Source organism: Caenorhabditis briggsae (genome assembly GCF_000004555.2).
Source record: "Caenorhabditis briggsae complete genome, chrII, whole genome shotgun sequence".
Taxonomy (NCBI): Eukaryota; Metazoa; Nematoda; class Chromadorea; order Rhabditida; family Rhabditidae; genus Caenorhabditis; species Caenorhabditis briggsae.
Genome location: NC_013486.2, coordinates 8,374,538 through 8,400,833, shown reverse-complemented (window position 1 = coordinate 8,400,833; position 26,296 = coordinate 8,374,538). Strand labels below are relative to the sequence as shown.

At 39.9% G+C, this 26,296-nt stretch overlaps 12 protein-coding genes across 12 annotated transcripts; 8 read left to right on the top strand and 4 right to left on the bottom strand.

Moving 5' to 3' along the window:
• Positions 1-2: 2 nt before the first annotated feature.
• CBG02857 lies at positions 3-744 on the bottom strand (the record flags this gene model as incomplete). The annotated part of the gene is made up of 5 exons (XM_002631038.1): positions 3-83; positions 131-226; positions 271-365; positions 409-642; positions 693-744. 5 exons carry the CDS (start codon positions 742-744, stop codon positions 3-5), a joined length of 558 nt encoding a protein of 185 aa, XP_002631084.1.
• A 298-nt stretch (positions 745-1,042) lies between these two features.
• On the bottom strand, positions 1,043-2,336 carry CBG02858 (the record flags this gene model as incomplete). Its single annotated transcript, XM_045242386.1, has 5 exons — positions 1,043-1,123; positions 1,171-1,266; positions 1,379-1,473; positions 1,517-1,744; positions 2,285-2,336. The coding sequence occupies 5 exons, from the start codon at positions 2,334-2,336 to the stop codon at positions 1,043-1,045; spliced, it is 552 nt and encodes a 183-aa protein (XP_045092189.1).
• Positions 2,337-2,749: 413 nt separating this feature from the next.
• Positions 2,750-3,020, top strand: CBG25587 (the record flags this gene model as incomplete). The annotated part of the gene is made up of 2 exons (XM_045242385.1): positions 2,750-2,776; positions 2,820-3,020. The coding sequence occupies 2 exons, from the start codon at positions 2,750-2,752 to the stop codon at positions 3,018-3,020; spliced, it is 228 nt and encodes a 75-aa protein (XP_045098126.1).
• A 1,961-nt stretch (positions 3,021-4,981) lies between these two features.
• On the top strand, positions 4,982-6,538 carry CBG02859 (the record flags this gene model as incomplete). Its single annotated transcript, XM_002631040.1, has 4 exons — positions 4,982-5,056; positions 5,155-5,883; positions 5,933-6,218; positions 6,318-6,538. The coding sequence occupies 4 exons, from the start codon at positions 4,982-4,984 to the stop codon at positions 6,536-6,538; spliced, it is 1,311 nt and encodes a 436-aa protein (XP_002631086.1).
• Positions 6,539-6,944: 406 nt separating this feature from the next.
• Positions 6,945-12,687, top strand: CBG02860 (the record flags this gene model as incomplete). The annotated part of the gene is made up of 10 exons (XM_045242384.1): positions 6,945-6,954; positions 7,624-7,751; positions 7,835-7,932; positions 7,978-8,089; positions 8,987-9,086; positions 9,866-10,060; positions 11,096-11,097; positions 11,612-12,209; positions 12,258-12,439; positions 12,487-12,687. The coding sequence occupies 10 exons, from the start codon at positions 6,945-6,947 to the stop codon at positions 12,685-12,687; spliced, it is 1,626 nt and encodes a 541-aa protein (XP_045092188.1).
• A 115-nt stretch (positions 12,688-12,802) lies between these two features.
• On the bottom strand, positions 12,803-14,007 carry CBG02861 (the record flags this gene model as incomplete). The annotated part of the gene is made up of 3 exons (XM_045242383.1): positions 12,803-13,529; positions 13,574-13,889; positions 13,938-14,007. The coding sequence occupies 3 exons, from the start codon at positions 14,005-14,007 to the stop codon at positions 12,803-12,805; spliced, it is 1,113 nt and encodes a 370-aa protein (XP_045092187.1).
• An 836-nt stretch (positions 14,008-14,843) lies between these two features.
• Cbr-dnj-13 lies at positions 14,844-15,949 on the bottom strand (the record flags this gene model as incomplete). The annotated part of the gene is made up of 3 exons (XM_002631043.1): positions 14,844-14,973; positions 15,023-15,759; positions 15,812-15,949. 3 exons carry the CDS (start codon positions 15,947-15,949, stop codon positions 14,844-14,846), a joined length of 1,005 nt encoding a protein of 334 aa, XP_002631089.1.
• A 620-nt stretch (positions 15,950-16,569) lies between these two features.
• Positions 16,570-18,530, top strand: CBG02863 (the record flags this gene model as incomplete). Its single annotated transcript, XM_045242382.1, has 5 exons — positions 16,570-16,963; positions 17,009-17,185; positions 17,237-17,878; positions 17,925-18,188; positions 18,238-18,530. The coding sequence occupies 5 exons, from the start codon at positions 16,570-16,572 to the stop codon at positions 18,528-18,530; spliced, it is 1,770 nt and encodes a 589-aa protein (XP_045092186.1).
• A 308-nt stretch (positions 18,531-18,838) lies between these two features.
• CBG02864 lies at positions 18,839-19,954 on the top strand (the record flags this gene model as incomplete). The annotated part of the gene is made up of 5 exons (XM_045242381.1): positions 18,839-18,916; positions 18,967-19,060; positions 19,107-19,198; positions 19,245-19,556; positions 19,637-19,954. 5 exons carry the CDS (start codon positions 18,839-18,841, stop codon positions 19,952-19,954), a joined length of 894 nt encoding a protein of 297 aa, XP_045092185.1.
• Positions 19,955-20,198: 244 nt separating this feature from the next.
• CBG02865 lies at positions 20,199-21,802 on the top strand (the record flags this gene model as incomplete). Its single annotated transcript, XM_002631046.1, has 4 exons — positions 20,199-20,388; positions 20,436-21,002; positions 21,051-21,567; positions 21,616-21,802. The coding sequence occupies 4 exons, from the start codon at positions 20,199-20,201 to the stop codon at positions 21,800-21,802; spliced, it is 1,461 nt and encodes a 486-aa protein (XP_002631092.1).
• A 149-nt stretch (positions 21,803-21,951) lies between these two features.
• On the top strand, positions 21,952-25,363 carry CBG02866 (the record flags this gene model as incomplete). Its single annotated transcript, XM_002631047.1, has 4 exons — positions 21,952-22,134; positions 22,178-22,302; positions 24,544-24,616; positions 25,142-25,363. 4 exons carry the CDS (start codon positions 21,952-21,954, stop codon positions 25,361-25,363), a joined length of 603 nt encoding a protein of 200 aa, XP_002631093.1.
• A 433-nt stretch (positions 25,364-25,796) lies between these two features.
• On the top strand, positions 25,797-26,263 carry CBG25586 (the record flags this gene model as incomplete). The annotated part of the gene is made up of 2 exons (XM_045242380.1): positions 25,797-25,974; positions 26,025-26,263. The coding sequence occupies 2 exons, from the start codon at positions 25,797-25,799 to the stop codon at positions 26,261-26,263; spliced, it is 417 nt and encodes a 138-aa protein (XP_045098125.1).
• Between the last annotated feature and the right edge of the window lie 33 nt (positions 26,264-26,296).

Sequence of the window (26,296 nt, the reverse complement as noted above, 5' to 3'; positions counted from 1 at the left end):
ATTTAGGACATATCGAGCTTGCCGAGACGGATAGTGTAAATCTCGTTGTTCTGAACAGCGTCATAACTGCAGAAGTTCTTGTCCTGTAGAAAATAGTAACTTTAAAATTTTAATGAAAAAAAAAACATACAGAAATAACTCCATCCAAAGCGAACTCGTCGAATTGAATGCAGGTGATAGCCCATCCTGGACGGTTCAAGTTGAGAACAAGAGTGTTCACAATGTTCTATAATTATGAGTTATACTCTTGGAAGTCCCCGAGAAAAATACCTTGCAGCTGTTCTGAGTAGTCTTCTGGAGAGCGTTGGCGATGTCTTGTCTCAAAACTGGATCAACACAGAATTCAGCATTTGGATCGTCATCATCTGGAAACATATTATAGATCAGACTAGTAGTTTGTTCTCTCACCTCTGATTTTTGGTTGAGCATGAAGATACACAATCTCCTTGAGTGGACGAGATCTCTCAAGCATTGTGGCGTTGGTTCCGGCTAAATCAATCTTGTAGTTCTGAAGAGCAGTTCCAGTATTCAAACATCCTTCAAAGCAGTAATACTTGTTGTTGAGTCTTGATCCTCCGTAAGCGTAATCTGTGACACCTTCGGCGAGGGACGCAAACCAATGACCAGTGCTATCAGTGCAAACTATAATAAGAATATTGAATTTATAAGATTTGAGATCATGTGTATCTCACAATTTGCACTGGAATATCCTATGGCAAGGAGAAGAATGACAAACCGGTTCATTCTGAAAATCACAAAAAAAAAAAATTTTAAAAGTATAGAATTTAAAGCAAATGTGACTGAAAAGAAATGGAAAATCAAACAATCGAGTTGGCAAATTTTCCGATTGGTGCTGAAAAATTAGATGATAACCGAAAATGAGAACTAACCGTTGATTTCATTATTTCCCTTATCAGCTGAATGGCATAAGAATGGTCAACTACGTTTGTTGTATGTACATATAAAAAGTGAAGTATGCTAATCTGAAGGCTTGATTTTTTTAAAAATTTTGAACATTTATGAGATTTATTATGAAAATTTATTAGGACATATCAAGTTTGGCAAGACGGACGGTAAATACATCGTGGTATTCTCCACCATCGTAGCTACAGAAGTTCATATCCTGAAAATATTTTTTAAAGGATCTAGGATTTCTAACTAAATAAATACCGAAATATAATCATCGATGGCCTGATCATTGTAACGAATACAAGTTATTGCCCATCCAGGACGATTCAAGTTGAGAACCAAAGTGTTCACAATGTTCTGAAAATGAAGAGAATTCAAAAAGTGAATTGAATTTGGAAACCATTGAAAAAATTCTCAGCAATAAGGATCATTACGTAGTTCTACAGAAGGATTACTGTAACTCCAATACCTTGCAAGTATTCTGTGTTGCCTTCTGGAGCGCAGCCTTTACATCCTGTCTCAAAACTGGGTCAACGCAGGAACGAGCATTTGGATCCTCGTCATCTAAAAACCCATAAATTTTCCAGATGTTTCACATGCCAATTACCATTTGCAACCAGGGAAACAATATCTTTCGCTGCACGAACTCTTTCAATTTTTACAGTTGTTCCGTTGTTTCCAGAGAGATCAACTTTATAGTTTTGAAGAACTGTTCCGGTATTCAAGCATCCTTCGAAACAGTAGTATTTGGTATTGAGTCTAGTTCCTCCGTGGGCATAGTCTGTGACTCCATCAGCAACAGAACTGATCCATTCACCGGTATCATCCGTGCAAACTGAAATTGATAATTTACCGATTGATGTAGTCTTACAATTATGAAAGGATTCTCCGAGGCAGCAAAAAGGGAGTTTTTATTTGCCTTTTTTCTTATTAGACAATAATTTTATCTTTTGTTTGAATGGAAAATATGTAACTTTGCGAAGCCAGAAAAGCAACTACGGTATTTCCTCAAATGGAAGCATACTAAAACCTGTCAACTTTGAGCTCAATTATCTCGATTCCTGTGAGATGTCAAAAGTTTGTCAACTAAAAAATTATTTATCATAATATCGCCAATATTTTATGAGTTGACAAATTTTTAATTTTTTTTGAATCTTTCAAAAGAATCGAGATAATTAAGCTCAACGTTGACGGTTGGATGGGTCTGAAGTTACAGAAATAACTGGAACATTGATCTAAATTTTTGTAATTAGCTTTTTCAAAACGATCAAACAACTGGTATCTACATTTTGATGTCCTAAGTTAACCTGCTTTCTACTTTCAAAAATAAACGATTCCATAATTTTTTTCTCTTCCAGTATCAGGCAAAACTCACAATTAGCAGAGGAGTACCCAATTAACAGAAGAAATAATGTAACTTGAAGCATTTGAAGTTCTCAATAAAGGAGAGATGAAAAATGAGGTGACTGATCTGGACAAAGTTTTAAATACTAATAATCATCAGGAAGGAGAATCAAACCTTTTTGATGATTTCATTTTCTTATCGGGTACATTAAAATTGATTGAAATGACAAAGTTCAGAAGTTTAAATTAATTCAATTCAGGAGCTAGTTTTGTGTGGGAGCGATTATGATTAGTGTAAGTTACAGTACTTGAACCCTGACCTCCAGTGTAGGATTACTGTAGTTTTAGCATCAATAAAACGATCCAGTCGTATCTTCGTTTTGGTACTAACTTTTATTACTGTTTTATTTTGATTGCTGATAAATAACCCCACTTTCCTAGTATAAAACCTCCATGGTTTCATATTGAAAATCAAAATAGTCTATCATTGATACTAATGTTGTTCAATCCACGCCTTATTTTGGTAAGTTGGTCCGAAATTAGATTCCATAACATCCGAATTTTAGGTAGCCATTTTGGGCATCTTAATGCTAACCATCGTCACAGCGGACCCAGCTGAGCAGAAATGTGAAAAGCGTTCGGATTGCGACAAAGACCATTATTGTTCGGATAATGTATGCGTCGAGAAACTAGTCATCAATATCTATCGTGAAGTAACTACACCCAAACCGAAAGCTTATCAACGGAAATGGGCTATTGCTCAATAAATTTGTGAATTGAACCTGAATGAATATTTTGTTTTTCAATCATTACATATTGATTAGATTTACACTGTCTCGACATAATGAGGATGCAGAATTCGAAAGAATACAGTAACCCAAATAAAATATTCTTGAAGGGGTTCAGGTTGGTCCATCCAAACTTCCAACTGGTTCTCCTCTTCTTTTTCGTAGTATCTGGTTTGCCAACGATGTGTGACAGACGATTTTGAACACCAATGGGGTATAGATAATGAGATCCTGAATAGGTTGAATAGGTTCCGTTTTCCGGCTGCAAAAAAACATCTCAAACATATTCTCTTTTGTTCGAAATCATTTCAAACATTCAAATATTTTACCACAATTTTTCATCATTTTGGTCACTTCAGAAGTCATTTGCTTCGAAGCTCTCCAACCTTTCTAAAGCAAACATTATATTCTTCCCCTTTATTATTCGTCCCCTTTGCCACTTCTTCCTCCTACAATTAGTCAAATCAAACCCCCTATTCCTTCACCAATTGTTTGTCCACTGGGAATTTGATGAGAACAAACTATTTGCAAACTCCTTTTTCTGAGTTTATGGTTCAGATATCTCAAGAGCTACTATTCTCGGATTTGTAGATCTAATCTTACCTGTATGACGTAACTCCCTTCACAACGACTACTGCTCTTTTACCACCTATTGTTCTAGATTTTGTTCAAAGGACACACCGATTCGTTTATTTGAATTACCTTCAACGGTGGTTTTTTGTTTGCTCAGACTTTTTTGAAGAGAGGTTGTACTGTTGGAGGAAGAAAAAGACGTCATTTTTGTCTCTTCTTCTTCTTTTTTTTAGCCCCAAAAACTTCTTCTCTTCTCAACGTTCCTATTTATTTTAGGCAGTTTGAATTTTTGAATAACCTATGGATTTCTTAATCAGATCTTCTTGAAATAAGAGGAGCCTGATCTAATTAAAACAGCTACAGTAACATTTTCCTATTCACATGACACTCTTCCATCAATTCATATCCGCATATCCTCCTCCCAACCCAAGAGAGCATTACGTTCCGCATCTCCAAATTGAATAAACTCTTCTCCCCCCGGTCGTCGTCCGCCTGTCGTCTGTGCCATTCAACAACCATCTGCACGCGAAGCGGTCCCGCGTCGCGGTTATATTGGTGGCGGCAATCATCACGATTCAAATCGCTCATCCGACGAAGGCAGTGGGGGAGGAGGGAAAGACGACGCAATTCTCCACTTCAAAGGCGCTGTACCGCCACGATGGTGATCGTCAAATTGCGCAGTGGCGAGAGAGTGTGCGAGACGAAGAGACACAGATAATCTGCAAAGAGACCTCGTCGATTGGCGAAAAAGAGACAGGACCGCTTGGTGACTGCGAAGACTGACACACACCATTTTACCCTCCTTCTCGCTCGCTAACACACTCACCCGATACCTTATGAGGCATACAGTGCAGTAACGACTTTCTCGTGTTTATTACGCAAATCGTATTCTCAGTTTTCGCTTGCTCTGCAGTAATTCGAGAGCGGACTCTTATGATACTTGACCCTTGTCTTAAAATAGATTTGGTCAATTGTATTCCAGATTAGAAATCACTTTTATATTCTTCTTTCTGCTGTCGCTTCAGATTCTCTTGCAATAATTATTTAAACTTTTTCTTTTTGACCTACTTCTCACACAGCGAAAACGATTATTTTCGTCTCCAGCTGTTTCAGAATAGATGTTCGGAAGCTTCCACTCCCCTTTTCAGTCCATATTTCATTGTTCGTCAAGGTCTTTTGCTACTCCTTTCGACCGTGCGTGTCCTCATTGACCACCCTGTTCGGCTCGCTTTGATCTGCCGACCGACACCGTTTCGCCTTTCATTTACTTCATGAACTGTGTTTTTTCTTCTATTTGACTCGTTTCCGTTCTTTCCCTGTCTGTTCGAAGTACATTTTTTATTTTTGTGCGTTTCAGGTCGGAAGTAATGGCCGGAATCATACGAACACTATTCAAAAGCAAAAAATCAAAAAAGGAAGAGCCTGAGAACGTCGAAGACTTGGTATGTGTTTTTTATCGGTGTTTCGATAAGATAATGAGAGATTTTAGAGTTTTCCCTAACTCTTACCCAGTTTTTCTTCTCATTAACAATAGTCTCAGGCTCGCGAGGTCTCCAACCGTCGTTCGTTCCGCGCACCCAGTACATCCTCCTCAAAGTCCCAGAGACGAGCAGTTGCCCGATTCGCCGACGACAATGCACTCTCCGCTACCGCTGCATATCATACAAACGTCGCTCCGAAGCTTCGAAAAGGACCACAAAGCTGCCCTGGAGGATATCGAGACGAGTCGGATGTCTCTTTTGATGAATCGGATAAGTACTCCCAGAAAAGCGGTCACCACAGAAGACGTGATGTTCTACAACAATCAATACGACAAAACTACACTATAGATGAAGGGCGGAAATCCAGCAACAATGGAAGGCGTCATCACAGCGGCAAGAGCGATTTCAGACGGCGTGGAGAATCGTCAGAATATGGAAGTGGCGATCCATCGCCAGTTGGACAGTACAGTAGCCGACACTCGCATTATGAAGATAGAATCGAAGAATCAGAAAACGACGATTTCAACGAGAAGGAACAGTTTGCTGTCATGGAGCGCGCACAGCAGCATTACATGCAAAAGTACAAAGAATCAGAACAAAAAAGAAGAGAGGATAGACGAAAAATGAAAGATTTGCAAAAAGAGGCAAATGATGCCAAGAACTCCATGTTCCAGTACATGAATCAGTTGGAAAAGGTGAAAAAAGAACGGGACTGCTATCGAAAAGAATTGAGCCGAACCAAGAAGCAGCTCGAGATAATGCAGAATAATCAGAATAATGGGTTTGATGTAAGTGATCCGGTAGCAATATTTCTCCAACCATTATGTTCTATTCCAGGCGTACCATCATCATCGTCAGGCTCAAATGACAAATCCACAACAGTTCCCACCAGCCCTTAGCATGTCCTACGGTTATATGAATCAACCAATGAACACGTCTCATCTCATGCAACCTAGCTTCATGAACAGCGCCCCACCGTCTAGCGGCACACCGATGACAATGGGCAGTGGCGGTGCTGGAGAAGCGATGACCAATCCATCCGATTTGAGCTTCCTTCAGAATTCATTCATGCAGCCATCTTCACAAGTTCTCTCCGGAATGAATTCTTCTCCTGAATTTAAAGGTTCGTCTCCTTTATTCTAGATTTGATAATTGCTCTTTTTTATCCAATAAAATAACATGAATAAATTATGCAACGAAATATTTTTTGGTTATTGTTCAGTGCCAATCTTCGGCGGGGAGGATGCCGATGACGTTAAAGATTTCCGTTCCGAATTGCTGATTGAGACTTCTCGTAGCCAGAAGATCAGCGATGATATCAGCCTCTCTCCATCAAGTTCTGCTGACAGCCAAGTGACTCTTCTCGATCAAAGTACCACAATCACCCATGACAAGGAGAATCGAAAACCACCAACTCGCCCGTTCTCAATGATGTCTATTTAAAAATCAGATTGCTTGTATCTTCTTTTTTCTTCTTCTTGCTTTAATTCCAAATGTTGTTATTCATTCTTTGTGTATTCAATTATTCAAAAGTTTTCTATTTCTCCTTCACAAGTATTTCTGTTTCCATGTGTCTCTCTCCCATCTTTTTCCTTCTTCCTCTTTTTCTTATAACCACCATCTTTTTCCTTTAATAAACCCGAAACAGGATTGATGCTCCTCTTGTCTTTTTCCGCAAATCCAAATATCAGTCAGTGGACGAGTCATCATCATCTCTCTTTAGCCAGTCGGTTGAAACATTTGGAGATGCGCACACAGAAAAGAGCCCACCGAGTTCCATCTTTCTGCGACTCCTGATTGGCCCGAACACTATCGGCGCCATCACTAGCACTTCACGCATCTCTCTCGTATGGGAAAAAGTGGGCAACAGAGAAAGTCCAGCAGAAAAGAGGTAGACCATCTCTTCTTCCATAGTTCTTCTCTACTGATTCTGGTTCACTAGATGGCACATCGATCAGCGCCGTTCATCAGCAACAGTAACAGTTCAATTTTTCTTTTGAGTCAAAAAACTTGATCGTTTTGGTTATCATTTTTCAAAATTTTTTGATCAATAGAACAATGGTTTTGAAAGATCCAGTTAAGACTATTATAGAAAAATGATATTTGAGTTTTGTAGTTTTGAAAAGACGGATTTCTCAATCAAAGTCTAATTACAGACGCAACGATTTTCAGTTTTTCATGCAAACGTGATTCCGCAAAGATTCCAGAAAAGTGAAAAAGAAAATGTCCGTCTGAATTAGATATACTGAAACGTCTCACAAATTCCAGCTCAATTATTTGGAATCCTGTGAAAGATATCAAAAATTTGTCAACAAAGAAAATAATAGGGATGTTATGATAAATAATTTATCTGTTGACAATACTTTGATATCTTTCGCAGGAATCGAGATAATTGAGCTCCAAGTTAACGGTTTGGATGGGCTTTGATTACAGGAAATACGGTAATGATTGCTTCATAAGCGAAAAAGACTTCGAAAATAGCTTTTGAATCGCTGCAATAAAACGTTCACGACAATACAAATATTCAGAATATCCTCCGATACCACCTTCACCATCGTCAACGAACAATCCTTCATCTCGAATGTTCTGCGTCTCGTATGCATCATCTCAGCACCAACAACGGTCGGTAAATACGCCGACAATCCACGAGCAACAGGTTGGTGGAGAAAACATCGGATCATTCATCCCCACTTGATCCTCAATTTTTCCATTCATTTTTGATTCATTTTTGATTCACAGGAGGAAATCTATTCGTCTCTCAAAAAAGTGCGAACTTCTGATGATCTAACTTCAATTCAATTGCCTATTGAGAAACATGTTACTATGATTCCGCTGGGGTGATTACTTATGATATTTTTCGAAAATTATTTTGCTTTTTTCAGAAGCCCACATACTTTGAATCGAGAGACCCCAGCAAACGGAACCGTAATCAGAGTTATTTCCGGAGTTCCAAACGAAGTGGAACTTGAAAGGATGAAGGAGTTGGTGCCAAAAGTAGGGATTACTAAAACACACAATACATTTTTTGTATATTTAAGATAATGATAATCAAGGAAATCAGTTCAAATTCTAAAAAGGAAATCAGTTCAAATTCTAAAAAGGAAATCAGTTCAAATTCTAAATTCTTCGACGTCGAACCAATTGTGTCACTGTCTCTGGCAGTGGACCACAAAATCTGATGACAAAATAGAAAACCGACAATAATGGGGTCTTCTGAATGTTGGTCGATTCAGCCTCAAGACTTCGAATTCTAGTTCTACATATACTTCCAATTTTGAGATTGCTTTTCGAAAAGTCAAAACCTGAAATTGGAAATTTCTTACAGTTATGAACTATTGTTTTGTAGGTAAACCAAATTTTTCGAATCTGTTGTAGTTTTCCGAGATCCCCACCGTAAACACTAATAGAACGTCCCCAACCCGTCAACTTTTATATCATTTCCTGTAAAAAAATATCAAAAGCATCCGTTGTTCCAGAATCCGTAACTTTTAAATAATATTTTTTTTCTGATTATGAAAAAAAGTTCTTTCCGGATTCCGTATTTGAAGTTCCTTTTTTCGTTAGCACATTCCGTACATCTCTAGTAGTTGTCTTGAACACCTTGAAGCATGTGTTAGAAGGGCTCCTATGATATTAAAACTTTGCAAACTGATACATTTTTGTATTTCTATGTGTACCTCAATTTTCCATTGAAGTTTGTAGAAAAACAACTGAAAACAATAGAATCCTGTGTTCTGATATAGGTTTTGTATCTACATTGCGTTTGCAAGAGAAAAAAGAAACGAAAAAACTTAGTTCCACTATTTTTCTGGAAATCTTTCCTAGGCAAATCAGCTCTACAAACGAATTTAAAGCTTACCATAATAATAAAAAATCCCCATTCGTTTGCAGATGCGTCCAGACCACGTCTTCCATCAAACGATTCCCCACCAACCAATTCCTCAGCAAGGACAGTCACAGAGAAAAGTAGAAATTCAAGAGCCGAAGAAAGGTTTGAAAGTCTTATTTATTTGAACTTGTTCAAAGAGATTAAACGTTTCCAACTAACCACCCACATCTTCTTCTTTTTTCACTAATTTTCCTTCTTTGATCTCATTTCTTCCCGACCGGTAATCAGGTTCGCGCGGAAAAAAAGGAAGCATCATGTTGACTCAGGAGACACAAAATACAAACAAGCTCACAAGAAGAAACTTGCCATCATTTTCTTCTTCTTTTTTGTTTCTTTCGCTTTTCCAGTGTTCACACATTTCGGTGAACATTTAGTCATTTGGGGAAGAGGGCAGATAAGGATTTTAGGGAATCGAATAGACAAACAAAGTCTCAGTTTTTGACATATTTGGGTTCTTCACTCCCCATTCTTAGTGGCGAGATTTCATATCTTTCTTTTCTTGAAGCCTCGTTGACCTAGTTTTTAAGTACAAAATATTTGGTCCAGAAAACTTTAAAAACTAGATACCATACTTGCAACTTCAAAAAAAATTTTAGGGTCAATTAAAAAATGGACGATTTTTCTGTCAAGTAAAAAACTTTGAAAGATAAGAGTGTCTAAAGAAAAAATTTTCACAAAAAAATGTGAAAATTTTTCTGAAATTTCAATAAAAAAATTAAAATTTGAATAACCCGGGCCGGGCTCTGATTTTGCAAGTATGCTACTTAGATACTGTGGTTCGAACACGAGTCTCTGAAGTAATTTTTGTCCGAAATAGTTTACTTTGGATTTGCCAAATCTTTTTTTGGTACCTGAACCTATAGCAACCGTTAGTATTCCAGACTTTGAAAGTTGGTCGGGTCGAGCAATGGAAGGTCGAGTATCAGGTGGCCAAGTACGCGGAACTAACAATATTCGTGGATACTGGGAACGAAACATACAAATTGAACTGAGACAAAGAGCAGAAGAAGAAAGAAGACAAAGACCTAAAAGTTATGGATTTCCAAATGGAGATCAACAGATGCATTGTCCGCTTCGTTGGTTGCTTCTAATAGTATTCAAGTAAACAGATTTTTCAAATAAAAAATGGGGGGGGGGGGGGGATTCAAATATAGTACCCCACCCTTAAGTGGGGGGACAGGAGATTTTTCGTAGTTTTTTTGTAGCTGGAGTATGCATTCTACCGTGACGGTGTACAACGCTTAATGTCACTCTGCGTACAGATGTTGTCCTCGCCTTTATGTATGCAATCGGGCGTGCGCTTTCTCTATGCACAGGTCCTCGGCGATGATGCGCATAAAGGACCCGATCTTTGTCAATTTTTCGTCAATTCGAGCCTACATTTCTGGTTTTTCGATTATTCCTTCGATGTTTTTTGTGAAAAAGGCTAAAAAATCGCTGAATTCTTGCAGAAACATGTCTTTCACTCGTTAATTGCTATGTTTTTCGCCAAAATAGATGATATTGAGATTTTTTGATTTCACTTTGTAATTATTGTAAAAATCGTATTTTCAGGTGGAGTAAAAGGTAAGTTGGTAAGTATACAATAATTACAAAGTTTAAGTTATAAAAATTTTCAATTTTTCATGCAATTTCAAAAAAAGTGAAAGTGAGACATATTTTTTGAACAAATGAAAAAAAAACAATTTTTAGCGAATTTTTTCCCATTTTCTTCTGTTTTTGATTTCATATCAAATTTAAATAAAAACTGCCATAAGTCTTTTTCAACACCAAAACATTGAGTTTCGAAAAATCAGTAATATGTCGTTCAAAATATAAAAAAATATGGAATAATAAAGGAAAAGTACGAAATCGGAAGACCTGAACAAAATCACATCACAATAGAACTTAACTGATACTTCTAGGAACCCCCAACCAACGTTTTAGTTCATTTCATCGAGTGCCAGCAAGCCGAGGAGATGCTTTGCGGCGGCGGTGTGCCCCATATGCCCCGTATATGCGCCATACCGGCGTCCTTTCCCTGTACCCAATTCATCGGCGCGTCCTCCGTCGTCCATCCATTATGCGTACGCGCGCCCAGGACCTGTGTGCCCGCGTGGCTCAGTCGGTAGCGGCGCCGCACCCTCAATCATCGCCCTCACAAGTTCAACTCCTCGAGGGGCATCTTTGAACGGAATTTCGAGAACATTATTTTTTCATGTCCCCCCACCTTTAACCAGGTTCAAAATCAAGAAGAGATAAGTTTGGTATTAAAATATTAACATCATCTCCAGTAATACATATTTAGTATTAATCTCCCAAAAGACCAAAAATTTTTAGCAATCTAGAACTTTTTTCATATTCTTTATCCAGACAACTGGTTGATTCCCATAAGTTTTAATTTTCCGACTTATTTTTGAGTCCTTTTCACCTATAAAAACCTTCAGAGATTAAATCAAGCAATTAACATAATTTCAGTTTTTTGAAGTAAGGCTAGCACCATAAATCAGGAGATATTTAGGAATGGTCGCGAGACTACTTTTGGGCTCAACCAAATATACCCTATCCATATTGAACAGGGTGGAAGGCTCCACTTATAATTAAGTCATAGATTAACTTCAATGTGTCTCGAAAATTCAAAATTACAGATCCCAGTCGACAGTAGAATCCCAGAAGAACGCCTTCGTAAAATGGAAGAAACTGAAAGAGAGGCTATTGAAGTTAAAAAAGAAATTCATGAAGAAGCGGAAATGGCATCTGGAAGTAACACTCGGAAACTATCAAAAGGAAAAAGTCTGGATTCATTGAGCATGCAAGTGGACTATCAGCCATGGTACGACACTGAAAAGATCAAGTCAGCAGTGTCGAGAGAATCAATCGCCAACATTGCTACGTCACGTGAATTCTTCGAAACCGCTTCAACTAGAGATTGGAGATCAGCTGCGAATAGTCGTCGTGATTCGATGTGCTCTCTAAGCATGGCACCACCACTTCCACCAAAGTCAGATGCCGTTCAATTGCGACAGGCAGCTGTGAATTATAATAATTCAAGAGCCTATCATCAGAATGGAGGTTCTCAGCCATACGGGCAACAGTATCCACCGAATCTTTCTTCAGTTCCAGTTAACCCACAGAATGTTAACGTGTTAACTATTTCCAGTGGATATGACGGAAATCAAGCGATTCAGAAGCAACAACCAGTTCAACAGCCACTTCAAACATCTATAAATAGACTTCTTCAGCAGGGTGAGATTCTTTGAAGATTTGTCAGTTGAAAACCGAAGTCCTTTTCAGATTCTCCTCAAACTGCTGATCCTATTGAGCAGCAAGAAGTGTTACTGATGCTTTACCTTAAACAAAACCTGGATATTGTTCATGGTCTTGGAATCCATATTCCATCTGAACTTCTAGCTGAAATGGAAGATCTTCAAGCGTTGCCAGTTGAATTGAGAATTAGTGATGAGGAACCACACAGAGTGAGTTTTTTTTAGAAGATTCAACTTTTGATTCCTATCATTTTCAGATGTTCAGTCCGGTCAACAAAAATGGGCGATATCAACGAAAACCTCAAATGGCTCCTAAGGTTGTCAGCGGTCCAAAGTATCCAGGTGGTAGGCCTATTCCAGTCAATAGTCAGAGGAGCCGTCAAAATAGTGAAATGAGTGGATCGAACATGGATCTTTCGTATAATCAGCATCAACACGCTCACTACGGATATCACTGATTTGTTAATATTCTTTTTTTGTCTCTTATTTATAGATTGTCAAATGATATTTATAATAAAATAAAAATTTAAATGTTATACTATGGAACAAGACTAGACATAGTTTTTAAAAAATTTAAAAGAATCCATTGAGTCCTGTGATAGCTCTTCCGAGAATCAGTGCATGTACATCATGGGTTCCCTCATAAGTGTTGACGGTTTCCAAGTTGACCATATGCCGCATAATGTGATACTCGTCGACGATTCCGTTTCCACCAAGCATGTCTCTAGCCTTTCTGGCGATTTCCAAAGACTTTCCACACGAGTTTCTCTTGATAATCGAGATTTGCTCGGGCTCAACTTTTCCTTCGTCTTTCAGTCGTGACACACGAAGACATCCTTGGAGACCCAGAGAAATTTCAGTGAGCATATCGGCCATTTTCAACTGCATCAATTGATTTTGAGCAAGAGGGCGTCCGAATTGTTGACGATCCAGTGTGTATTGACGTGCAAGATGGAAGCATTCTTCAGCTGCTCCAAGAGAACCCCATGCAATACCGAGGCGTGCATTGTTAAGGCATCCGAATGGTCCTTGAAGTCCTTCGACATTCGGAAGAAGATTCTCTTCTGGAACTGGCACATCATCCATTGCAATTTGCCCAGTGATAGATGCTCTCAATGAAAGTTTTCCCTCAATTTTTGGAGTTGTCAATCCCTTCATTCCTCTTTCCAGAATAAATCCCTTGATCTTGTTTCCATGTCGAGAACTTCTGGCCCAAACGACCATCACATCGGCGACAGGACTGTTCGAAATCCACGTCTTTGACCCACTCAATTTGTAGGTTTTTGAAGTCTCATCCCAACTGTAAAAATAACTCTTATTTAGAAAATTGATCCATTTAATCACATGGCTTTGGTTTCCATTCCACCTGGATTCGATCCATGATTTGGCTCAGTCAAACCAAAGCATCCAATCTTTTTGCCACTGGCCAAATCCGGAATATATTTTTGCTTCTGCTCTTCAGTACCATAATTGTAGATTGGTCCAATAACAAGACTCGTTTGAACACTCATTGTCGATCTGTATCCGGAATCAACACGTTCCACTTCGCGGGCAATCAATCCATAGCCAACGGTAGAAGTTCCAGCACATCCGTATCCTTGATAAGGTGCACCCAGAAGTCCCATACTTCCCATTTCAGGAATCAGCGATGGATCGAATTCTATGGAAGATTGTGTTGTTCTTTTTTCTATTATTGGTTATAACTCACTTTCATTTCTGTAAGCTTCAGTGACACGTGGCAAAAGTCTTTCTTGACAGTATTCACGAGCGGAGAGCATCAGGGATCGTTCATCTTCGGTTAGCTGATCGGAAAGTTGGAAAGCATCTTGGTAGAAAGTTGACGAAACACCGGAAAGTTATGTGATCTATGGACTGTGATCTTTTGATTATAGTGAACTACACTGTTTCAGTAATTGCTTTTCATTTAAATTTAAATTAATTTATTGTGAATATCTACCATATTTTAGATATAAAATTAGAAACTTTCGTAATTCGAATACCTCTTGTTGCAACTTTCCCAATCGTTGTGACGTTTCTGAATCCTCTGGTCAACATTTTTCGACTGCAAAACTGTCAAGAATGAAGGTCTGGTCTCTTAAAGAGAAATTTCTCTCCTCTTCTGTCCCCGCCCGATATCATCTTCCTCGCTTTGCCCGCACGTGGGCAAGGACAAGACAATCGATACGATTAGAGACAGATCAACTGAAGAACTTCCGAGAGGAAAAACTTGAACAAGACTTGATACATGGAACTAATTTTATTTGTCAGGCGAGCAGGAAACATGAAAGAAAAAATATATTGAAAGATAGGGGACACAACTGCACCGAGTATCTTGTCATCAAACATTTTCGTATTATAGGAGGAAAGTAAAAAAAAGAAAGAAAATAAATGCATTCAATTCTGGAGAATAAGTGTGAGATGAATAATGAAAAAAGGGATAAAAATCCTAATAAAAATCTCTTCGAATACCCGCTAACGACCGAACGAATCGATTGAATACTGATAAATCGAATCAAAGAGCAATCAACAATTTGATGCAATTAATAAAGTATTTGTGACTGTGTGAACCCGTTTCGATTCGACTGTTGGATGATAAGCAATTAACAGAGGAAAATTAGAAGTTTCTCAGAATTGCTTCTTTCTGAGCTGTATTCAGATGAGTAGGGAATTCCACATCGAACTCAATGATTAGGTCACCTCGATGAGTCGGCGATTTTGGGTTCGGGAGACCTTTGCCTGTCAACCTGAAACAATATTCATTACTATTAAAACCATTTGAGTAAAAAAACATACCTTCTAGTAGTTCCTGGCTTGATGACCTCGTTCAACACGAGACGATAGTCGGCTCCATCCAAAGTTGGGATATTCATCTCAACACCTGTCAGAGCACTCTTCAAAGAAATCTTTTCGACGCGCTTTATGTCAGATCCTTCTCTCTTGAACTTTGGATGCGGTTTGTCCTTGATGACAAAAACGATGTCAGCAGGAGTTCTATTCGGGTGTTGATCACCTTCTTTCGGGAAAGTAATTTTGGTCCCCGACTTCCATCCTGGCTTGATCGTAACCGTCAGAACTTTGTCTTCGAGACGTTGAGCATTATCAGCCATCACTTTTCTCGTGATCTTCATTTTCTTCGTGGTTCCTTTCAGAACATCCTCCAAACTGACATGTAGATCGTGCAAAACGGCCGGATCTTGACGAGCATGACCCCGTCTTCCGCCACCTCCATGCATTCCGAATATGTTCTCGTCCATACCTCCTTGATTCATGAAGAACATATTTGGTCCTCCAGCACCACCACCGCCGCCGAGGTCGAACATTCCGGCTCCACCTGGTCCGAATGGATCAGAACCTCCGAAGAAAGAAGAGAAAATGTTCATTGGATCTCCACGGAATTCGTAGTGCATTCCGCCGCCACCAGCACCGCCTGGTCCTCCGGGACCACCATCCTTCAGTCCTTCTTCACCATATTGATCGTAAATCTTTTTCTTTTTCTCATCGGAGAGAACATCGTAAGCCTCGGCAATTTCCTGAAAGTAACACATTTGATGAATTCTGATCTCAGTTATAATTCAAATTTACCTTGAACTTGTTCTCGGCTCCAGGATCCTTGTTCTTGTCTGGATGGTATTTCAACGCCATTTTACGGTAGGCTTTCTTGATTTCATCGTCCGTGGCACCTTTGCTGATGCCCAGCGCTTTGTAGTAGTCTTTTCCCATAATGGAAAGCTTTTCTGAAAATAATTTTAGGTCAGCGTGAAGGTGAACATTTTCGCTACATGAATAACCCCATTACAAGTCCAGGATAAGTGAAAAACAGAGAAAAACGAATGAAGCAACAGAAAGATAAAAAGAATACAACCGTCAGATTAAATATGGGTCAACATCAGAAGGAAACACGGAAAACTGAAGAGGCAGCGCACTAAACCGAGAGACAGAAGAGTGCAGAACTTTCCAGGGCGTTCTATTTACTCGCGAAGCGCAGCCCATGTTCGATCTTCCGTCGCTTGAATGGAGCGCGTTTTCGTCTCACTTTTGGAATTTCGACATAATGGACAACTGGCATTATGAGCAATTTTTATGGCGAAAATTAAACTGAGGAATGTACAAAAACATGTAGAGCATAAAATATAAGCATATTTATAAGGCAACAGCATCAGCGCAAGTTGTAGCAGTTTTTCGAAATTTCTACTGAAAACTTATTGGGTTACTGTAGAAATTAAAGGCGCATTGTTTCTGATGAAATGGTCCTGCGAAGGAAAACCTGTTCCGTTTTGCTTTCCTAAATTGTTTTTGGTTATGAGTTTCCACTTCTGCTAACTGAACATTCGGTTGAAGAAATGTTCCGGCAAACCGAGCCACCAGTAAGATTAATGACTCGAAAACGAAAGACCATCGAGTCTACACCACTCATCACTGATTTCTTTTCAACGGTCAAGCGTGAAAGATCTCAAATCCAGACTAAACAGACTGTAAGCCAAAAGTTAGATGGTATTTTGCAAACGATGTTTGAAACCAGTAGATGTACTTTTATTTCAGAGAGTCTCGAGGATACTCCGATCCCACCACAACCGGATTATGATTGTGGTCCAGCATTTTCTTTGGAAGCACTCAGGACCCTACTTCAAGTTCCGTTAAAACCTTCGTTGAACGCAATTCCTGACAAAAATGCACCAGTCGGGCTTGAGAATATGCCGAAGAACGTCTATTCATATATTTTCACAGTTCTGGACAGTCAGTGTTCCCATTAATTTTATAAAAGAGAGTTTGATATTCCAGTGCGATCTGTTTCTACTCTTTCGCTAGTATCAACAAAGATGTCTTCTCGTGTCAGAGGCTATGTTTCAACGTATGAATTTTATCGTCGTATGCAATTGGATCATCTCGATTTCCTCAACGAGTCTTTCCGTCCCGACGACGACGAATTTCTTGAGAATGATCCATTCATCGCATGTGGTAAGTGAAATGATATTTAATTCCATAGCTGACATGGATTTATGAGAACAGGTGCTCTCATCAAATCTATCACCATCACGCTTTCCACAGAAACTCGAGCGAAGGTTTTCCTTAACATCTGCCGTAATTTGCGCAACCAGCTCGGAGGATCTCTACAAGGATTTGGGAGAATGTTGGAGACTGTCACTGAGAACTGGAAATTTGAAGAGAGACGTATCATGATCAAAGCAGCCATTTTGATTGATCTCGATCTTCGCCGTGCCCTCATCAAAGTTTTAACTGCTGGTGCAGGACATTTTGTCGGATTGGAAATGAAGGTTCGATCTGGATTGACTCAACTCTTCCTGACCAATGATCAAGATGTAAACGAGATGACGCCTAAGGAAGTTATCGACTTCGGGGCATGGCTGTCTATTCTATTGCGAAACGTGGTCGAAAAGCATCAAGGAAGGCTCTACTACATCTTGTTCGGACCGGCTAGATCTTCGAAAAAAGGAGAGTTCGTTGATTGGAGCTATTTCTGTGAAGAAGATCGCACCAATATTTCTCAGTTCAAAAACGAACCGAATTACAAAAAGTTCCTCACGGCATTGCTCAATGGAGTCCGAGCACTTCGTGTGATGAACAATTCAAAAAGTACTGACAATTATTGGACTGGGAGGAAGGTTTATCACATGTTTCTTCGAGTTATCGGTAATTTTAAGTTGATTTTTTTAGTAAAATAAAAACCCATTTTTAGAAGCATGTGAAGAGAGAGGCAACTGGTCCGAGTTAGCCTCATCTATGGCACTTTCTATTGATCCATCCGGCCTGTTTAGCGAATATCTTGTCACTTGCCTGGATGCTCGGCGTTCTGATTATACACGCTACATGGTAGAGGCTGCTGAAATGGTTTGTCTCGTGCGAATCCACCTTTATCGCTGGTCGTCTACACCAGCCACATTCCTCGCAGAACCATTACACCATGCATTCGGTCATCTTGCGCAACAGGACGGACATTATGGTGAGCGGTATTTTCTTTGGCGGTAGAAGAAACATAGAGCATATTACAGATGGATCATATAAACAATTTCTCGAGTTGATTTGGCGAGCTCAAAAATTGCGTTTGAAAGGATTGCTGAAGTCAGCTAAAAACACGATCCAATCAAGTGATCTGATTCGCGAAGAGCTCGATGGCCAACTTTCAATGACCCGGCTAATGTGTGAATTCGGGAACACAATGGCTCTTAATCAACAAGGTTTACAACTACCACAAGTCTTGGATGCTAATCGTGACAACTTTCCGATTATTGATGCAGATCCTCATCCACTAGAAGAAGACGAACAATTAGACGAGATTCATTAGCTTAATAACGCTTTGTCGGTGTTTTCAACCTCCCACCTGTAATATTAAACTGATCCTTATTGCTCGAATTCGTTTTAGTTTTTTTTGTTTCTATTAAGTTATTTGTTGAACTGCTACATTCAGTATAAATCTGTTAAAGTTTCAATTGTGGAGAATCCGTGTTTGAAAGGGTTGAAACTCCCTTCTCTTTTCCTATATGGCCTAGGGAGAACTCGTCCTCGGCCATTTATTGATTCAACACACGTGCCACACTCGCGGAAACCCATCCTCATATATTTGTTATCAGAAGAGACATCCAGGAATATAACATGGATCCAGAATTGTTGAGGCAGCAAAAAGCGTTCCAGAAACATGCTGCAACTACAGTTGCCGTACAAAATAAGCCGGTTCGCCACCAAGAGCTTAAAAAACAATAGAAATATAAATCATTTTTTAGTCAGCAGCAGCGAGCTCCCATACAACATATTCATCAGAAGCAGCGAAAGCAAAAAAGAAGAAGGCATCGGGACCTTCACAAAATCTCTCAAAACGTAAAGCCATTTAGGATGATTTGTGAATTGTAAATAACTATTTCAGTTCCTGATTTCGATAATTTCGCAAGCAATTCGAATGCAATTTCAAATGCAACAAATTTCTCAACAATGGCAAAAATTGTTGATTACATGAAGGTAAATATTGAACCCTAATTCATAAAAGAAAATACTGTCCATTCAGAAACGGCATTTGAGTCAGCAACAGTGGCCTCTGACACTTAAAGAAGTGCTTGACGAACTTCAACTTTATGATCTTGGAAAAAGAAACATCGCGTTCCTTCAAGAAGCTCTACCCAATAATCCACGTTTGATGATGGAACCAAATCCAGATGGGGACCCGACTATGAACAAATTTGCATTTCGACCACCTTATAAAATCAAAGGGAAGACGTCATTGGTAGCTGTTGCCAGAAAACATTATCAAGACGGAAAGGGGGGTATTTTGGTGTCGGATCTAGCGGAATGCGTAGCCAATTATGATGCATTGTTGCAGGTAAAATTTTCGAAAGTACTTTATGTTTTCCTGAAACTGAATTCATTTTTTGAAAAGGATTCCAAAAATAAGTATTTCAGCAAGTGGCTGCCGACATTATCGTAGTTCCAACTCAAGTCAACAAAAAGAAGGATCGCGTTGTGTTTTATAACGATAAAGACTTCACGTTCCCAGAGTTAGAAGACGACTTCAAGGCATTATGGAGAAATGTGTCTGTGGATCATTTAGACGAGAAGAAGATCGAGGAGTATCTTCAGAAGAAGGGACTCGACGCCATGAAGGACTTGACACCGAAGGTCCGAATGCAAGCACCGCTGAAAAGAAAAGCTGCAAAAAGAAGACACAACCAGAAGGTCCAGAACGATCACATGGAAGGAGTCTTGGAAGATTACGAATAAAAAAATATAAAAGATGTTTCACTTTCATCCAGTGTTGTACATTTTTAATATGATTCCTTTGTTAACAGTACATAAAATGAACTATGATCCCTTCTATCTCTGTTCTTCTCTTTTCTTATCATATTGTTTCGTTTGCCATTTATTTTTTTACGGGCGAAAGAGATCGGTCAACTAGCCGAGCCTTGTTTTCCACTATTTTTCTTTTATCGTTCGTTAGTGAACCAAGACCTGTAAAGGAATACAGATGCTGAAAATTCTTCCCAAAATCAGAAGACCTGTGAGATGCTTGTCTGCAGCGGTCGCAGCTAGGAATGAGGGTTTCGCGAAAGTTATGCAATCAGATTTGCTGGCTTTCGAGAACTTTCTAGGGAAAGACGGAGTTCAAAAAGACGATATTTCAAATCACATCACCGATTGGACCGGCCAATTCAAAGGTATGTTTCGAATAGAGACATTCAAACATTCGACAAATAGCTTCCAGGTCATGGTAGTGTAGTTCTATACCCCAAGAGTACTGAAGAAGTGTCAGCAATATTAGCATACTGTTCAAGAAACAAGATAGCAGTTGTACCACAAGGTGGCAACACAGGATTAGTCGGTGGATCGATTCCAGTTCATGATGAAGTGGTTCTCTCAATGAATAAAATCAACAGACAATTCTCTTTTGATGATACCATGGGAATCCTAAATTGTGATGCTGGATTCATTCTGGAAGAGTTGGATAACAAGTTAGCTAAACTTGGATACATGATGCCGTTCGATTTGGGTGCAAAAGGATCGTGTCAAATCGGAGGGAACGTTGCCACGTGTGCAGGAGGAATTCGTCTAATTCGATACGGAAGCCTTCATGCACATCTTCTGGGACTTACAGTGGTATTACCAGATGAGCAGGGGAGCGTTCTTCATTTGGGTTCTAGTATCAGAAAAGACAATACTTCATTACACACACCACATTTATTTTTGGGAAGTGAAGGACAGCTGGGAGTTATCGCTAGTGTTACAATGACAGCAGTGCCAAAGCCAAGAAGTGTACAAAGTGCCATGCTTGGTGAGTTTTTTTTTCTGATGGTTCTTTCAAGAATTAAGTTTTTTCCAGGAGTTGAATCATTCAAAAAGTGTTGTGAAGTGTTGAAACTAGCGAAGTCGAGTCTTTCTGAAGTTTTATCTTCCTTTGAATTCCTCGATGCAGATATCATGGAATGTCTCAAATCCAACTTGGACCTCCACCCAGTTCTCAGTAAATCTACTCCCTTTTCGATCCTAGTTGAAACATCTGGATCCAATGAGGATCATGATATGGAGAAAATGAGTGCGTTTTTGGATGAATGTCTTTCGAAGAATTTAATTTTGGATGGAGTTCTGGCTGGATCCTCGGCAGACGCTGCAAACATGTGGAAATTGAGAGAAAGTGCTCCGTTGGCTGTAACTAGAGATGGATATGTATATAAACATGATGTTTCTCTTCCTTTGGAGAATTATTATGAATTGACGAATGTTATGAAGGCGAGATGTGGAGATCTGGCGAAACGAGTCGTCACTTATGGTCATCTTGGTGATGGCAACACTCATCTGAATATCACGGCTGGAAAACGTTGCGAAGAGTTAGAAGAGCTGTAAGTCCACTTTTCGGATGAATTGTTATATTATGATCCTATCTTCAGAATGTATCCCTTCCTCTATGAATGGGTTGTGGCACATGGTGGCTCGATTTCTGCAGAACACGGAATCGGGCAACTCAAGCTACCGTATTCCAATCTCGGCAAAGGATCTGAGGAACGTCTACTCACAAAGAAGCTCAAGAACATTTTCGACCCAAACGGCATTCTCAATCCGTACAAAATGATATAATAATATCGAGTGTAACAATACGTAGCACAACTGTATAAACAATTTGACCTATCCTTCTTTATCTTCTATTCATATTATATGTTTGAGCACCTGCTGAATGGGAGCCAACCCACTATCCAAGAGTCAGGTCATTTCAGTCTTCTATCAAAATGACTCTCCGAATCGCGGCTATTCTTGCTTCTATCGCTGTTTTCTGCCATGCGGAAGCTTCAGAAAAAGTAGAAATCAGTCATCCAGCTTCTGATAAAATCTACGGAAAGTATATCGAACTTTCTATGAATCTAACTATTATATTGAAAGATACCAAAATTGAAGAGGCAGCTATTCATCAGGTTTGATATTAAAAATGAATTGTAGGTAATTCCGAGTGTTTAGTTAGCCAAGGATATGGTTTCCAACGATGGAAATGAAGAGAAAGTGCAGAAGGTACTCGATAAGTTCATGACAAAGTTGCCAGAGGATCAGCAGAAGGATTTCGGTAGATTGTATTTCGATAAAATGTGAGTCAAGACAATACAAGCAAAATGACCAGTCGAAGCAAGACACTTGCAAGTTTTCACCCGGTGATAGCGATTCTTCGAATATCACCGAAGGAAAAAACCCGCGAATGTCCAGAACTGGACTAAGGGACAACGACAAGAACAAATAAAAATGTCCCGACCTTGGGAGTTTTTCACCCGGTGATATCGTATGGCTTCGATGTTGTATCACTACGGCGAAAAACCACCAAGGCATTTGGGACCTGCTTTCATGCAACAACAGACAAATGTCCAGTTACCGGACACTTGCAAATTTTCACCCGGTGATAACGGCTCTTCGAATATCACCGAAGCAAAAACCTGCGAGTGTCCGGAACTGGGCCGAAGGGGACAACGACAATATGCAGGATCCTCCTACCTTGGAAGATTCTCACCCGGTGATATCGTATGGTTTTGGTTTTGTATCACTACGATGAGAAACCTCCAAGGCCAGAGAGATCCGCGATAAACTTACCTCTGTGGATACCCGCGCCCACACCCTAGCTGATTGACACCCGGTGATAAGAAATGGTTTGAATGCGTCATATCACTGCGATGAAAACCCGCTGGGGTGAGGGCAGGGGATACAGAGATGCTTAAAGAGCCTAACCGTTTTTCACCCGGTGATAGACTGTAACATAGCTTATCACTGCAGTGAGAACCAGTTGGGCTCCCTGCATCTCTGGAATATAGTAGTAGATAGTAATAGGAATAGATGGGGTAGGATGAGGGGGGGGGGGGTGGGCAACGGGACCATCCAGCAGAGTCGCTGGACCTATACCAGGTTGTCTCCCGGTGATAAGGAATGGTTATGAGTTGTCATATCACCACAAAGAGAACCCGGTACAGGTCCAGGCTCCACATGAATACCCATCGGACCATTGCGAATTTTCACCCGGTGATACAGATGTTAGTTGTAACACCGCAGCAAAAATTCACAATGGTCCGAAGGTTTCAATTGGAATGGTTTTTTGGAGAGGGGAAAGTGAGGATAAGGATTGAACAGGAATGGAACATCAACCGGAAATGGCTGACAACGAAACCGTATTCAATGAACAATAGAAAAAATAGGGAAAGGAAAATGAGGGGAAAGGTCAATAGTAGTAATATTAATAATATAAGAATAAGAAAACAACTGATGATCTAATAGTCTGCTTCTTGGCCCTTTTATACCCTCGCCCGGTGCACCAAAACTGACTCCGCCCCTTTTGGGGGGCGCGCAGGGTGGAGATCCCACCCAACGAGAGCACACTGTCTGGTACTCTCTCCACGCCATACGCTATTTCGTTTCGCGCTCAACCGAATGGTGTGTATGGTGTGCGCGCGCAAACCGCCGAACGCTCGATAAATGGTGGACCATGGTCAGTGGGGCAGGCCTAGGAGGGGAAGGGTTGAAGAGGAAAGGAGATGACGGGAGGGAAACGTCTGGGAAACAGATTAGCTGAGGGAGAAGAAGGAAAATTGGATGCGACGTCTCGTACGGATGACCGCTAGGCGCCGGACGACGAATTCGTTTTTTCGAATTCTCTCGTTTGTTCTCGATGTCTAGGATACGCGCATGCGGAAAGTTGAAAGCGGACAATCTGTTCCATTTTTTGTCGGATAAGAAACGGGGAAGTTCTCGCGGAAACATGCGGGGAAGGGACGACGTAGATGGACAGATGACCTCTGCTTTCAGAAAAAACAAAAACGAAATAGAGATGCAGAGAAATCATTGGCTGTGCCTCGGTGTTTTTCGGCTGGTTAGAAAATTCTAATCTTTTTTACGGGATTAGATTGCACTTCAGGAGAAGGAGATTCTTATGGATTGGTGCATCTCAAGAAGCGAGTGGAAGAGTCTGATTAGTGCATTGTTGCAAATTTAACATGGGCGTACTGTATTTTATTTTGTTTCACACATATTTAACTTTGAATATGTATGAGAGTGTGCTCGGTGAAAGAGCCGTGGAATGCTTTATTGGGTAAATAGAAAAAAGAGGTCTCTAGGTTCATGAGAAGAGCTACAGTACTACGAAATACTGCAGTTCCGGTTGGTGTAGCTTTATTCTATTTGATGCCGAAAGCAGTGAACCAAAGTATTATAATGACGATGCTCCTTCAAACAGATCCTATTCATTTTTCTTCTTATCCACTGATTGCGTCATTCTTTAAGCAACTTTATTAAATGATTGAGTGCCTGAATCAAACGTTGGACCAGACTCCATTAAATTCAACCTATTTCAGAAAACTCGACTATATCACTCGTAAAGTTCATCGTGTGCTTGGATTCTACCTGACCCGTCATCAAATCCAACGGGTAAGTCTACTTGGCAAAGTCTAATCTTTCCATCTGCCATCCATCTGACACTGTCACATGCGTTGACATACCATTGTTCTCCATAACTTTCCCAAGTGCTCACTCATAAAAGAACAAAGACCTCTGGTGTTTTACGATAAAGATAGGGATCCCCGCCGTTCGTTTCTGTCAACGAATGACGTCATCCATCTGTCACGTCACCTGACTCTCAGTAAACCAACAGACGGCGTCGTTTGGGAGAACCCCCGTGGATTTCCCGTGGGGGCACTCACTGCACAATGGGGTGCTAGAATGGTCTTTTTGTACACTAATTACGCAATGTGTGAGGTGAAGAAACGCAGAAACGCAGGGAATGTGGCAGAGGAGGGTCCTAAAAGACCCCCATTATTATGGTGCTAAGATAAAGAATTGTCTAGATATGAGTGACGATTAGGAATGAAAAAGAGGGACTGAAGACAGGATTAGGATCGGAGAATGGGAAAGAATGCTGCAGGTGCATGGATGTGCAATAACCATTAATTTCAGCTTAGATATGTTCTGGAGAAGAAATTCGAAGCAGGAGCAACACGACCTGAATTGGTGGAAGCTATGGTTGAAGAGTTGACAAAGGATGTGAAGAGGGAAAAGGCTGTCAAAGCCATCGCACAGACAATGAAGGATTTGAAGATCTTCAGCCGAAAAAATCCAGGATGGATTGAGCAGGTGGAGATGTTGTTCAGTCACGCAATGGTCCATGACGAAATGTAATGTGCAAAAACGAGCTAACTTATTTCAATTACCCGAATATCTGTTTTATAGCCGTTGATCCAAATTTTTATGTTAATAAACCAATTTTTGTTATAATAAATATCAGTACGAAAACTTGCGAATGAAGTCGCAATTCATTATTTCAGCTATTTTAGACAATATAAATCTCGGTCAAACATTTAGAAACGTGTCGTTGGAGAAATATCAAAAAATATCAAGTCTGCAGACATGCAAATCTCAAGTTTCGCGCGCAAGTGGTTGATGTAAACGCGCCCCGATGAGAAAAATTTATTCCAAAATTTTTGATTCAAAAAAGAAGAAACAAGCGAAAACCTGATTTCATGTCTGATTTGGCCGAGTTTAACCTTATTTTTTGTTTATTTAATAAATCGAGTAAAAAAAATAAATCTGAAATATCGGCCGATTTTCAGGCATGGAGCGAAGCCGAGAGTTTCAGGAGCGGCTTCGGCCAATCCAAATTCGACCTGTTCCCTTAACACACAACTTCTATGAACAATTTTTAAGGAAAAATCCTGGATACAATGAGAATATGGAGACGTCAAGTGCAGCAAGTACCCCAAACACGAGTACGAGCACTTTCCCGAGCGCAAGTATGTCTAAAAACGTAATCTTTTTCAAAAACATCTTCAAAATGCTACAGACAATCTATCGGCATCAAGTAAACGGCTAGGACCGAATTCTGCAACGTCAAAACTAGTCGAAGAGATTATTGAATCGAATAAGCAGCTCATTGAAGAGGCTGCAATGCAGAAAGCCGCATCAGGGGTCAATGTAACAACTAAACAATACAATAATCTGATTCCGTTGTCGTTCGATCAAGAAGAGTTCCTTCGGAATCACGAAGCTTCTATGCCTGCCAATCGATCTCGAAAATTGTAAATACTCCTACCTAAAAGAATAATACTAAATATA